The sequence below is a fragment of the Candoia aspera genome, chromosome 3, assembly GCF_035149785.1.
Source record: "Candoia aspera isolate rCanAsp1 chromosome 3, rCanAsp1.hap2, whole genome shotgun sequence".
Lineage (NCBI taxonomy): Eukaryota > Metazoa > Chordata > Lepidosauria > Squamata > Boidae > Candoia > Candoia aspera.
In genome coordinates this window covers 57,137,400-57,151,178 of record NC_086155.1, presented here as the reverse complement: position 1 = coordinate 57,151,178, position 13,779 = coordinate 57,137,400, and the positions used below count along the sequence as shown (strand labels likewise).

The following is a 13,779-nucleotide window of genomic DNA, read 5'->3' as shown; positions in this document are numbered from 1 at the left end:
TCACGTTCAGGTGTAATCCGTATTGCTGACTACCATCTTTGATCTTCATCAGCAAGTACTTCAAGTCTTCTTCCCTTCCAGCAAGCAAAGTTGTATCATCAGCATATCGCAGGTTGTTAATGAGTCTTCCACCAATTCTGATACCCCGTTCTTCTTCATACATTTTTGCTTCTCAAATTATTTGTTCAGTGTACACATTGAATAAGTAGGGTGAAAGTATACAACCTTGCTGCACATCTTTTCCAATTTTGAACCGCTTGGTGTCACTGTTTTCTGTTCTAACGACTGCCTCTTGATCCGTGTACAGGTACCGCATGAGTATAATTTAGTGCTCTGGAATTCCTGTTCTTCGTAATATTAACCATAACTTGTTATGGTCCACACAGTCAAACACCTTTGCGTAATCAGTGAAGCAGAGGTAAACATCTTTCCAGTATTCTTTACATTCAGCCAAGATCCATCTGACATCAGCAATGATATCTCTCGTACTGCGTCCTCTTCTAAGTCCAGCTTGGACTTCTGGTAGTACTCTGTCGATGTAAGGTTGCAAACCTTGTTGAATTATTTTCAGCAAAATTTTGCTAGCATGTGAAATTAATGAAATTGATAATTTCCACATCCTGTTTGATCTCCTTTCTTTGGAATGGGTATGAATACAGATCTCTTCCAGTCAGTTGGCCAGGTCGTTGTCTTCCAAACTTCTTGACATAGTAGGATAAGTGCTTCCACTGCTGCATCTGATTGTTGAAATATCTCAATTGGTAATCCGTCAATTCCTGGAGCCTTGTTTTTCACCAATACCTTCAGTGAAGCTTGAACTTCTTCCTTCAGACTGATGGTTTTTGATCATATTCTACAGTACCTCCTGAAATAGCTGAGCATCGACTAGCTCTTTTTTATACAGTGATTCTGTATATTCCTTCCATCTTCTCTTAATACTACCCACATCATTTAATGTATTGCTCATAGAATCTTTAAGGATAGCAACTTGGGGCTTGAATTTTCTCTTTAGCTCTTTCAGCTTGAGAAATGCTGTTCGTGTTCTTCCTCTTTGATTTTCTAACTCTAGGTCTTTGCGTATTTCATCATAATATCATGTCGTTATAGTCCCCTACATTTTTTCTACTGTCTATGATAAGGAAGGAATGTTCAGGAAGATCTTGGCAGCTGTAACAGTTTTGCTTAATGCTTTTCCAACAAAGTTGCTCAGATATGCTCATTCTTAACTCCTCCTGGTCAGAGTCTTCAGCGATGACTGAGGCAACATCTAGCTTGGTTATCCGGGATTCTTTTTTAGCCTATAGACTCTGAGGAAGTAGATAGGGTGCTCTCTGGTATGATACTAGTCATTTGTGGGTTTGATCCATGCCCTTCCTAGTACTTACATGGAACTGGGTGTGTGTGTTAACCTGGATTCAAGAGATGTAAAAGCTTCTCTTTGTGAGGGGGTTATGCCAGCAGCCTTGAAAACTGCTGTGGTGGCCCTGTCTGTAAGAGGTCCTTGCTGAATCTGGGCATACTTGATGTCTTTTTAGGTAAGGTTGCTGAGTATGTGGTTAGGATTTAGCTGAGCATGTGGTTGGGATCCATTCTAAAAGAAGTGGATTATTTGGACCCTTTTCAGTTAGGGTTCAGGCCTGGGCATGAGGCAGAGATTGTGTTTATCACTATAGCAGATAGGCTCAATGGGGGTCTTGCATCTGGCTCTTTTGGCAGCTGCAGTACCCTGCTGGCTCATCTTAATCTGTGATCCACCAGGACACCCCAATGCTTTTTACAAGTACTACTGATGAGCCAGGTATTGCCTGAACTGTACTTGTTGCCCATCTGTTTTTTCCAACCTAAGTACAGAGCCCTGTATTTTTCACCCTTTATTGGGAAAGGCTTTATGTTCAAGTCTATCAAGATCCTTTTGAACTTTGAGCTGGTCTTCTGAGGTGTTAACAATCTCCCAGGTTTGTATTGTCTGCAAATTTGCTCAGCATCTCTTTTATCCCCCTGTCTGAGTCATTTATAAAAGTATTGAAGAGCTCTGGGCTCAGGACAGAACCCTGAGGTACCCCACTTCATGCTTCTCTCCATATAGACATAGATCCATTAAGGTTCATTAATTAAGTATGGTTGTTCAACCAACTGTGAATCTATCTGATAGTGGGATCATCCATCCCTCATTGTTCCATTTTATCAAAAAGGAGACTATGGTTGAATTATAGTTGGGGTAATATGCCACGCTAAGTTGAGTATTGTTTGTTTATAATTTAGTCCATAGTGTGAATTCAGCCATTACAATTTAGTTTCTTTGTCAACCTGGACATAGACAACAAACCATGGTTTAAAAAAGGATGGTGTCTGTACTTATATGTTGTATAGTAGTGGTATGGTGAGAACCCCAAAGCTGAATTCATTTCTTTCTGCTGCAGGAGTTAGATTCTTAAGATGCAAATGTTGCTTGGCAGAGGAGTTTCTTTTTTAAAGCTTATTTTTTTCCCCTCTTCCAGATGTTTTCAGGCAGTTTTGTTGTTTTTAAACTAATTCTATTCATGTTTTAAAAATTTATGAAAGCACTAATAAAAATGTCAAAGTGGTAAAAATGTTAGCTTTTGCTCTGCTTTGATTAAATTTTGCAAACTGTTTTTGAATATTAAAAAGCAATTTTTTTTATTCTCTTCCTTCCACAAGTGATTTGAGAGGCTGGATGCTTGGCTATCACTCAGTAGGCTCATTTGCACTCTAGAGCCCCGGCATCATGCTTCTCTATTAAATAACACAGACAAATTATCCTTTAAAGACACCAAGCAAATTGTCACTCCTGTTACATTAAACTCGGGATGGGGTGGAGTGGGGAGAAAGAGACAAAGGATTTTATTGTTTTTATTCCTTGGGTAGTTTTTTTTCCACTCTAATTTCATGTGTATATTTTAATAATAGCCAGACCCATCATAGCTGGATTTGCTTAAATTTCTTATTAACAAACCACTATAATTTTTTAAATTTATTTTTGATGATTGAAGTACTTGAATTTTTGATATTTCTCTTTTCCTGTATCGGGTAACTTTGTCACCAAAATAGTCATGTACAAGGTAATGTATGGAAAGAAAGGTGGGAATAGAATTACACTCAAAGCTTATTCTAAGTTTCTCTTAAAAAGTTGCAGAGTGAACATGATATCAACATGTTTTAAGTTTGAAATGTGTGCATCTGTACACATTTCATGCACAATATGTACATGTTTTATGATGGAATGTCGTCATTGTGAGCTTAAGACAAGCTTAAGAATTAAGACAATGTGAGCTCACATTGTCTGTGAGCTTATACAGTATATATAATGGGTGCTTAGTAACCAAGTTGCCAGTCCCAATTGTGGTCGCTAAGTGAGGACTACCTGTATGGTAAATATTGACAAATGTAATCCATACATTTGGATTATAGATCCAAAGAACAAATCCAAGAACAAAAGCTCTTTGGGGGTCCTCCATAATTTTTAAAAGTGGGAAGGGGTCCTGAGAGAAAAAAGCTTAAGAAATACTGTCTTAGATTGTAAAAGCTGGGCAAGGGGCCTTTCAACTGTCTTTTTTAAAGCTTTATGTAATGGATGGTGCTACCTAAATTAATAAGTACAGTATGTTTAATTACTATAGCTAATGAAACTTTAATTTGCATATTTAATTTTTTTTTTGATATCTGCATATACTGCAGCAATATTTGGTACCTTTGCAACCTGGAGAAAGTAGAAGAATTAATAAGAAAAAGGCCCAGTGCTCTGAAGAGTCTTAAGGCTACAATATATACTTTAGACTGGAGGATGATTTTTTATCTTCTCAGATTCCACCATAGATTTAACACTTGTCCATCTTTGTAGGAAGAACACTGAGGCTGACATTCAGTGTTGTATGAGTGAGATTCTATAAAAGAGTTTTATTTTCTTCCTCCCAGTCTTCCATCTTTCACCAGTTGTATCTCTTCTGATGGACTAACATAGTTGAATACCAGTATGAGATTCTTAAAATTACATATTATGGCTCAGAACTGTTCAGTAGACCACTATAAGAAGGCAATTTAACTTATATGTGGTATCAATGTTACTCTATATCTTTCTAGCTGCAGTCTCCAACACTAACGAAAGTGTCATATGAAGGTTTTTTCAAGAAGTACTAAACTGTTTCATGGGATGAAGAAAACCTTCTGTTTATTGAGTGGAATACTAGTAGATTTTTAGAATCCAAGCTATTGTTCTTATCCTGACTGGCATCACTTATTATACAGGGTTTCCCTGAACTGGGTTTAACTTGTTAGTTTTTTGCATAGCTGTTTATTTAAATTAGGCTAATGTGTGATTTTTTTTTATTGTAGGAGATAATTGAATTCCCCATCCTGAAGTTAAATGGCAGGACAATGGAGATTGAATCCACCTTCCACATGTATGTGCAGCCAGTGGTCCATCCACAACTCACACCTTTCTGCACTGAGGTAAAACTCTTTCTTCTTCTGAGAGCTTAATGTTGCCTTGCAGTTTCTTTAGGGGGATCTGAAATGCAGGCAGTTCTACCTGCTATAAAAGTTGTTTAAGTCTCTAAGTGTGTTCATTGTTTTAGTTACAGTAAAACTATATAACTAGGTATCTAGACTCCAGTATATTTTCAGTGGTTTAAGCAGCTATGATTTTAACAAAGTTGAAACTAACGAACTACAAGACTGAATTTGTAGACACTGCAAGACTGAAATTATATCTTGCACAGCCAGATTCAAGTTACCATCCACCCCAATACCTGCATTCAGTATATTACTCCCACTTTTTGAATTATTTTCCTGATACTGCTTACTTCCTGTGAACAAGGAAATATTGAAGTGATGGATAGTTCCTGCCTTTTAGGATCAGCTTTGAATAGTTTTTTAAAAACCAGCAGTCAAGAAATTCACTTCAGACTAGCACTTGGCAGGGTATTTGTGAAGACCTTGGAAGAGATAGTCAGATGCCGTGACGTGTTTATACCTACAAAGATCAGAATCGTGCAGGCATGTGACACACTATGGAAACGAAAGCTAGACTCTGAAGAAGCAGGATAGAAAGAGTATTAACGCTTTTGAACTTTGGTATTGGAGATGACTCCTGAGAATGTTGTGGACAGCCAAGAAAACAAACAAATGGTCATCAAATCAACCCAGAGTTCTCACATAAGACACAAATGATCATGCTCGAATTATTATGTGTCTGACACATTATGCAAAGACCAATCTCTCTTGAAAAAGCTATAATGTTGGGAAAGGTGGAAGGTAAGAGAAGAAGAGGATGCCAGTAGTAAAGTGGGTAGACTCTGTTACAGCGGTGGTGGGTGCACCACCGGAAGACCTGAAGGATCAGGTTGGGGATGGATCCTCCTAGAGAAAATCTATGTGGTTGTTAAGAGCTGACATCAACTTGATGGCACACAATCAGTTATCTATAACTTAGTTGTTGGAGTGGTTTTTGGCTGAGAAATGCGTTACTTGCGTCCAAATGTAATTTTGGCTATGAGTTTAATCTGGTAGGGGACGTCATTGGTACATGTACGCTTGCGTGGTCTCAGGAGAAACAACTTCTTTGGTTCACAATGGAAGCTGTATTTCCACAGCAATGATTGGCTGGATTTTGTGTCAGTTGTGAATTTGCCTCTTTTCCATCCTGAGCAAATCCATTGCATAAATAGTATTTGAAAAATCAAAATTGAAACAAACATCTGATGAAGTAAATCTATATGTAATGATTGCCTATTCTGACATACTCAGTCTCACAAGGGGATTCTTTATGAAAACTGATTTATTGAAAGAATAGTATGCAAATACGAAGAAAGCTGAGAATGAGCAGAAGCGCGCCAAATACAAACTAAAAACCCTCGCTTCAAAACCAGCCCCGCCCTCCCCCCTAGCAACCACCCCCTCCCAGGTGTTAGCAACCGTTACCCACATCGGCCTGAGAAAGTAACCTTGAACAGAGTCACTAACCCAAACATACATTCCACAGTTGCAGTAAGAAGATTACGGCCTGGCACGGCTGGAAATTTCCAACCCGCAAACACGGGTTAGAAAAGTGACATGCGAAACGTTACGATGTATACAGAACATGGAAACGATGAACATGACACTATAAGTCATATGAGGGGACCCCCCCCCACTCCTCCTAAACTATGTTGTAAAGGAGGGAGGAAAATAGAAAAAGAGACAACCTGCATTTGTTATGGAAGCTGTATTTGTGAAGAATTAAACAGATTTTTTTGCATGACATAGCAAATCCCTAAAAACAAAATGAAACTGGTTCTATTTTTACATGTTTCTTTATGTAACTTTAGTAGTATTAGTAATGAGTTATTATTAGAAAGGAGTAATTGTGTGAAATGGGAAACAAAATAGCACAAAACAGAAAAACAGGTGAGAAGGAAAATGCTTGGGCTCAGGTGTAATATTGACCCATATTATTAATTGGGTTGGGACATTTCCTTCTCCTTGTACATACGATAACCCTTTCTCTTCTTCCTTTTTTTGCTAGTTTGAAAAGAAATAAGGTGAAATTTAATGTAATGCAAGAAGATTTGTCTATCCCTTCCAAATCTATACTGGGTAGGGACCAGACTTTTGACTAATTCTTTAGATAAGACATTGGGACCATGCAGGGCACAGCAGGGGAAATGGAAATTGTCTAACCCAGTAATGGAATAATGGAATCTTACCAGGTTGGCTTCCATTGACAGCTTGCAGGTTTTAACTAAAAGGAAGACTATAATTCACTTCAAATCAGGAAAAAGGAGACAGAATCACTGCACCTGAAAGTAAGAGAGTGGGGAAGTAGGAGTGCATAAGCCTGGTGCTTAATTGTTTGAATCATATCAGAAATTTGTATCATAGTATTCCACTTTTGAAATGGTGTAGTTTTAAAAATTTGTTTCATGCATTTACAATCTTAGAAATTGCTTTGATACAGTAGAAAGCTATAAGCCATATACAGTAACTATTACAATATATGTAGAATATTTTTTGATACTTGAATTCTGACAATGGTTGTCTTCTGAATTGAAAAGAGTAACAGGAAGTGATCCAGGAGATGGAGAGAATGTTAAAACAGAAACAGATGGTTAGCTTGCCAGATTTCATATAACCCACAGCTCTTACATCCGTTAGTGATGAGGTACAGTGCTTGGAAAAAATTAAACAGGGCACTTTCTGTCATTGCATTTGATAATAATGGGAAAAGCTGACTTTGTGCAAATTCTCTCTTCTGTACAGTTTTTAAAAGGCATTGAAGTTGTGACTCATGAGAGCTGCAAATATGGGTAGAAATCAGATGTTCTTTTGACGTGAATTATAGAATGACCAGAAATGAGCATAGTTCTTAGATGATATTTATTTATGGCCTGGCTCTAAGTTACCTAAATGAATGCATTTATCCACTGAAATTGGCCTGACTGTTGTGATATGTTGGGAGAGGCAATTGATTGTTCCCCATTTTCAGGAGATCAAAGAATCCAATTGTTAGCAGTGTTTTTCAGTGGTAGCATTGGCCTTTTGGGATGTCCTCCCGTTTGAGATTAGGTTAGCTCCAACTTTGGCCAGCTTTGGGAAAAAGCTGAAGACAGATGCTTTCTGGAGGACATTTGGGCAGTGATGCAGGTGGATGAGTATTATATCTTTTACATCTATGTTTTAAGTCTTGAGTTACTGTTATTTTGTTGTACAGGTAGTGCTCGAGTTATGACAATAATTTTATATATCTATATCTATATCTATATCTATATCTCCATCCATCCATCCATCCAATTTGTCCCTGCCCAACTCCTCCCTTCGGGGGACTCTGGGCAGTTTACAGCAATTGATTAAAACAACAATCATAAAATAATTGGGGCTGGAATTTTGCTAAGCAGTGCAGTCTTAGGCAAAATATCACATGACCACATTGCTTAGCAATGGCAATCCCAGCACTCGCCATTGCCATTGTTAACTGAATCCCACTGGTTAAGCAAGGACCCACCCCAATTCAAGCCATTCCTGGCTTGGTCTCTCCCAGCCCCGAGCCTCAGTAGTGTAAGGACTGCCTCCTCTTGAGCTCCCCCCACCCACCTCTCTCCCCCCAATCTCTACCCTTTTGGCTCAGAAGCTTCTGAGGCCTTCTGAAGCATCTTGAGAATGGCATGCCCACCATTCCCCAACAGTGCACCCTGTTCTTGCAATGCTTTGGAAAGCTGAGGCCTTCCAAAGCATTGCAAGAATGGGGCACGCTATTTGGAGAATGGTGCAAGTAGCCTTGGCAAGAAGGTCTGGTATAGCCAGCATGTGCCTCGCATAGGGCTGGGCTGGGCGCGCCTTGTCAGCAACAAAAGGAAGATGGCTATGGTCAGCTGGGCATGGCAGGGCCTTTGGAATGCAGGGTGGTGGGGGCTTTGTGCTGTGGCACTGAGGTGACTGGCTGCGGTGTGGGGCTTGAGGTGGCACTCAGCGGCACTGGGGCTGAAGTAGAGGCCTGGGGGCAATGGTGGCTGGCTGAGACTGCTGGAGGCCCCAGGCCTCTATTTCAGCCCTAGCACCACCGCCAAGGAGTACCGCTGTGCAGGGTGGCCAAAAAGGCAGAGATGTGGGGAGATAGGTGGGTGGGCGGAGTTGAAATGCCCTGGTGGTTATAAGTGTGGGTGGGCTGCTAAGCACCCAAATTTTGATCACGTGACCATGGGGGCCCTGCAACAGCTATAACTTCAGGGACCAGGCATAAGTACAATTCATTTAACACCACTGTAACTTTGAATGGTCTCCAAACGAATGGTTGTAACTTGAGGACTAGCTGTATTGTTGTGTCTTTGCTATGTAAACTGCTAAGAGTCTGTTGAGATCACAGTGGGCTAAAAATCAAATCAAATCAAAAAATAAATATATGTTAACTTTTCATCATTAAAAACCACTCCAAAGCATAAAACAGACAATATGAGCCATATGCAATTGGTTCAGTTCCAAAGCAAAAATACAATTTTTTGATTTCCTCTTTCCCGTACATATTTTCTTCCTGTTCTGATAAGGTTTTGGTTTCTTGTCTAAATAGCTGTTTACAGTAACCTCCCTCTCCCTCCTTGCTCTGAGTCTGTTTCTTCAACAGGATTGGTATTACTAAATGCTAGTAAAAGGTTTTGTCTTTGCACTTCTACTTATAAATGGTAAGCTTTATAGATCTCTTTGTCTGCACAGAAGGACCAGGTCTGATTACCTGATGGCATGCCAGAGAGACATGCTTATGTATCAGGAAACTGCCTTGGATTAGAAATACGAGGGTTTATTTGATAAATGCCATAGGGAAATCCATGGTGTTAACATTGTCTTGGAGATTGCCTGGTCCTCTGCTCTCTGTCTTTTCCTTTTCCACTAGGCAAAGCTGCTGTGGCAAATTTACCAACTGTACTCCGTTGTCTAACTTTCTTCAATTATTTGAAAAAAATATGACCTTCTCATTCCCTGCAGGAGTAAGAAATGTATTTTGCTGGAGTGGACTTGAGCTAGAAGGTGAATCCAGGTTTTCTGATGGTTCTTAGATTATTGTAAGAACTGACACCATCAGTCCCAATATTGACCCAACTCGGTTCCGATCCCCCCTGAACTTCACTTTCAGGTCACGGAACCCCACTGGACTTCCTCTGGCTTTAGCTCTCCGTGGGGCAGGCTGGATGCGCACCCGTCTCTCGCCCATTTCGGCTCTGCCTGGTGTGACATCTTCGTCCTCACTGGTTGTGGCCTGATCCGAAGCTCCCACTTCTTCCAACATCGATTGAGTGCTCTCAAGTGTGGTTACCTGCTCTTTTCGGACCAGGTGGCTGATCAGCCCATCCATCGCCTCCTTGACACTGGACACTTTTTGTCACGATCTGCATCTCCTGTTCTACTGTAGCGAGGCATCTGTCATTTATCAGTTCCCGGCTTCTGGCTTCCTGCTGCCAGGTGCACCACTTTGCTGGTGTTCCCTCTCTTCCATCTCCAACACCAAAAGTCCAACCAGGCTTCATCAGGTTCTGGGGAAGGTGGTCGACTTACTTGCTGTTTTTTGGCTTTCGCCTTTCCTCCTTTTTCTTTTGCCTTTCCCCCTTGGACCTTTGCCCCTTTATCTCTCGTAGTCTCTGCCAGTTCCCTGGAGGGGCTGTGAACCTCTCCATCATCTACTACCACCTCTGGCTCGGGTTGAGCTTTGCCCTCCATTCCATCAGTGAACGACTTTGGAGAGCTTAGGAATAAAGTTTCCTCAGAGAATGCAACTTCTCTTAGTAAAGTTAAAAGGTTCTATTAATCGCAAATTTATGTAAGAACTGACACCATCAGTCCCGGTATTGACCCAACTCATGCACAATTGGAATATTCAGAAATCAGGTTTACTGAAACTAGTGTACAGATCAGAAGAAGAGCTACGATTAAGAGATTCCCACCTAAACTCACTCATTAAACTTTCCAGCACTCCACTCCCCCCTCCTCCTTTCTCATCCAACCTCTAACGGTCAGCCATACCAGCAGCAGATGCCTTGGGCAGTACGACCTTGACTCCCCCCTGGCATCCCAAACAACAGTGATTCACACTCCTTGCAATTCCCCCCTCCCATCTTCCTCCTTGACACCCATTGGCTCATCTGTGCAGACGAACACGATCAGAAGATTCAGAACTCATTTGATTGTGGAGCCTGACAATTATCTTCTGTCATTCATGAGGCTAGAAATACTATGCCAACAGGGGGATCTGGAAGGCATAATATCTTTTCTGATAATATATGTTATCCATGTCTGAAAGAATGTCAGACTTGCTTTCTTAACTGCTCTCAAAGCCAAGTGAGAACTTCTATTTTTGCATGGCACCAGAAAAGCATAGATGTGAATATATGGTATTAAATCTTCGATAGCAGAGGCTGAAATGAGTACAAATTTTTATTTATTTCAAAACCATGTTACACTACGGTTAGGGTAAAATATGTAACAGTTCCTATCCCCAACCTAATGGACACATTAAAACAAAGAAATCAGCTGACAGAAATCCCCCTCTAAAAAAGTTGTGGTGAGTGGGATTGGGACTGACAAAAAATTGCTGGAATCACTTGTCCAAATTTAAACACATACCAGTGATCAATTTCTTAATTTTCCTATCTCAAAATATGGATGGAAAATCATTAAGAGTTATCAGGAATGTAGTCTAAACTGGAAAGTTGGAAAAAAAATTCTGGAAGATGGCCGTGGCAAATTACTTCCATACTGTTGCCAAGAATATAATCTAGACATGTCCATGAATAGAGCTCCATATCTGGACTGCAAAAATTGAGATGACTACAAGATGGCAGGAAAGATAGTTATGTATTTGTTATTGCTATCTAGCAGTTGTTTGGATTTTTGCAGTCCAGATATGGTAGCCTTATTTGTGATTTCACAAGGAGTGAAACTCAACTCAAGGAACATTTTTAATTCAGATTTATCTTGTAAAGTAATCAGCCATATCTGTTTCCAGGATTACATGGCTACTTTAATGAGTCATAGATAGGTGCTGCGTCTGCATGTTCTGAAGTACTTCTGAACCAGATCTGAAGCGTTTGTACAGCTGTCCTGTCAACAGTAAAGAAATGTACAGCACAGAGAAGGAAGCAGCAGGACACAAATGAACTTACATATTTGTTTTCCTTTTAGAGTATGTTAGGCCTGTAGGCAGCTGCTATTACTTTATAACGTGAAATTATTTTCTTGAAATATAACATTGATCATTCCCCCACTCTTTCTAAAATTCCACCTAATAATGACTTGATAAGGAATCAGCATCCAGAAAATTTTTAAAAATCCCTAAAAAATTTATGTATTACCATTCTAGAGAAATTACATGAGAATATACTTTTTTCAAAAAAAAAATTGGGTGATTTTACCTGAGCACGCATGTTCTTCTCGCGTTTGTTTTTTCTCTTTTATTTTTAACTACGTGAGCCTCCCAGAGTAATTTTGGAGTTGAGTGGTCTTCTAAATCTAAATAAATAAATAAATTTGCATTACAGGGGTTAGTGTGGGATGAACATTAAGATTTTCTGCCAGTTGAGTGGGGGGGGGGGGGGCAGAGCTACCAGCCTGATAACACACTTTTTTTTGGTAGTTCCTGCCCATTTAATTATATTAATAGATTTTTAGCAATTTTAATCAGATTTTTATCTTGAACTCAACTTATACTGCCAATTGGGAATAGAGATTTGTCTTTTTATTCTTTCCAGCTATGTAAGAATGTTGGAAAGAAATAATATAAAGCACCCTGAACTGTGTCCATACACCAGCAGGTCAACTTTCAGAAACTTATTTATTTCAATTTATATGACTGCCCATCTCAACATCAGGACTCTGGGCAGCTAACAAGAGTTAAAAAACATAGTATCCCGACAACATCACAATGTCACAATAAACACAAAGCAGCAGCCAAGATAACAAACAACAACCATCAGTACAACCGTGCCAAAGGCTCTGCCTTTTATCTATCACTAATAATCTCAAAATGTTTTGTGTCCAGGAGTGATTGGGGATAGAGGAGATTGTTGCCTAAATAACACCAGTTATAGCAATAACAGCAGTCATAGCAATATAAATACAGTATAAATATAAATACTAAATAACAGCAGTTACAACAATATAAATACAGATACAAAGACTATTAACTATTAATGATTACTTAATTACTCTCTGGAGTAGTACCTTTGATGTAGAAGATATAAACTTAAAGAAGAAATTCAAGGGCAGATACATAAACATCAGGTTAGTCCTGAAAGACAGGAGGGGATGAGAAAGAAATTCAAGTTTGTCCTGCCTTGATTCTGTTTGGTATAAGATGTGGGAGAGAGAAACTCTGCCAGGCTTTCAAGATTCTGTGACAGGTGGTCCTCATATAATGACCACTTGTTCGGTCACTGTTCAAACTTACGACAGCGCTGAATGAGTGGTAGATATGACTGGTCCTTGGAGTTCCAGACATTGCAGCATTTCTGCGGTCACATGATTGTGGTCCAGGCACTTGGTGCCCAGCTTGTGATTATGACGCTGAAGTAAGCCATGGTCACATGATTGCGATTTCCAATGTTCCCTGCTGGCTTCCCACAAGCAAAGTCAACGGGGAAGTCAGCAGGAAGTCAGAAGTTGTCATATGAGGTTCTCGCTTAGCGACCTGTGCAGTCCTCACTTAATGATGGCTACTGGGACTGCTGGAACTGCTGGTCATGTGATGTCACGCTTATGACTGCGTTGCTTAATGATTCTGGTCCCAATTGCTGTCGTTAACCAAGGACTACCTGTATTATACTCTGAAATGATAGAGTTCCAGCAGTCCTTGTGGAATCTTGTTTCCAGACCCAGCCTACTTTGAAGGGTTTACCTTTGATGAGGAATAGAGTTAGTCTCCCTTTCAAACTAACCTCACTAGTGAGTTAGTGTGATGTCTAGCTATTTTAACTTACTCTATTTAAGATTTGGTAGTTTTAAGATTAGTAATTATTTTATATTAATTATGGATGTATGCACCCTCTGCAGATTCACAGGACTTTTTCTTTAAATATGTTGTGGTGGCAGGGCTTAAGGCTCAGTGAAGCTGTGGGCTGTGTTGGTGGTACCATAGACATTCTCCCAAACTGGACAGGCCTTAACTGAGAGAATTGAACCAACAGCAACTACGCATTCCAAGTAGTGAAAACTAGAAAACAAATTTCTGTACTGGATTAGTGGTTGCCTGGGTCAAGAAGGGCCGTGTCTGATGTTATGGGTCATGGGTATCAGGTGACAAGTGGG

General features: G+C 39.9%; 1 protein-coding gene across 1 annotated transcript in view; it reads left to right on the top strand.

Annotated features, from left to right (window-relative positions):
* ERI3 (ERI1 exoribonuclease family member 3) overlaps positions 1 to 13,779 on the top strand; it is a 299,426-nt gene that overhangs the window by 40,616 nt on the left and 245,031 nt on the right. The window contains exon 3 of the mRNA XM_063297801.1: positions 4,351 to 4,467. Coding sequence (XP_063153871.1) covers positions 4,351 to 4,467 — 117 coding nt within the window. The remainder of the gene's footprint in view (positions 1 to 4,350; positions 4,468 to 13,779) is intronic.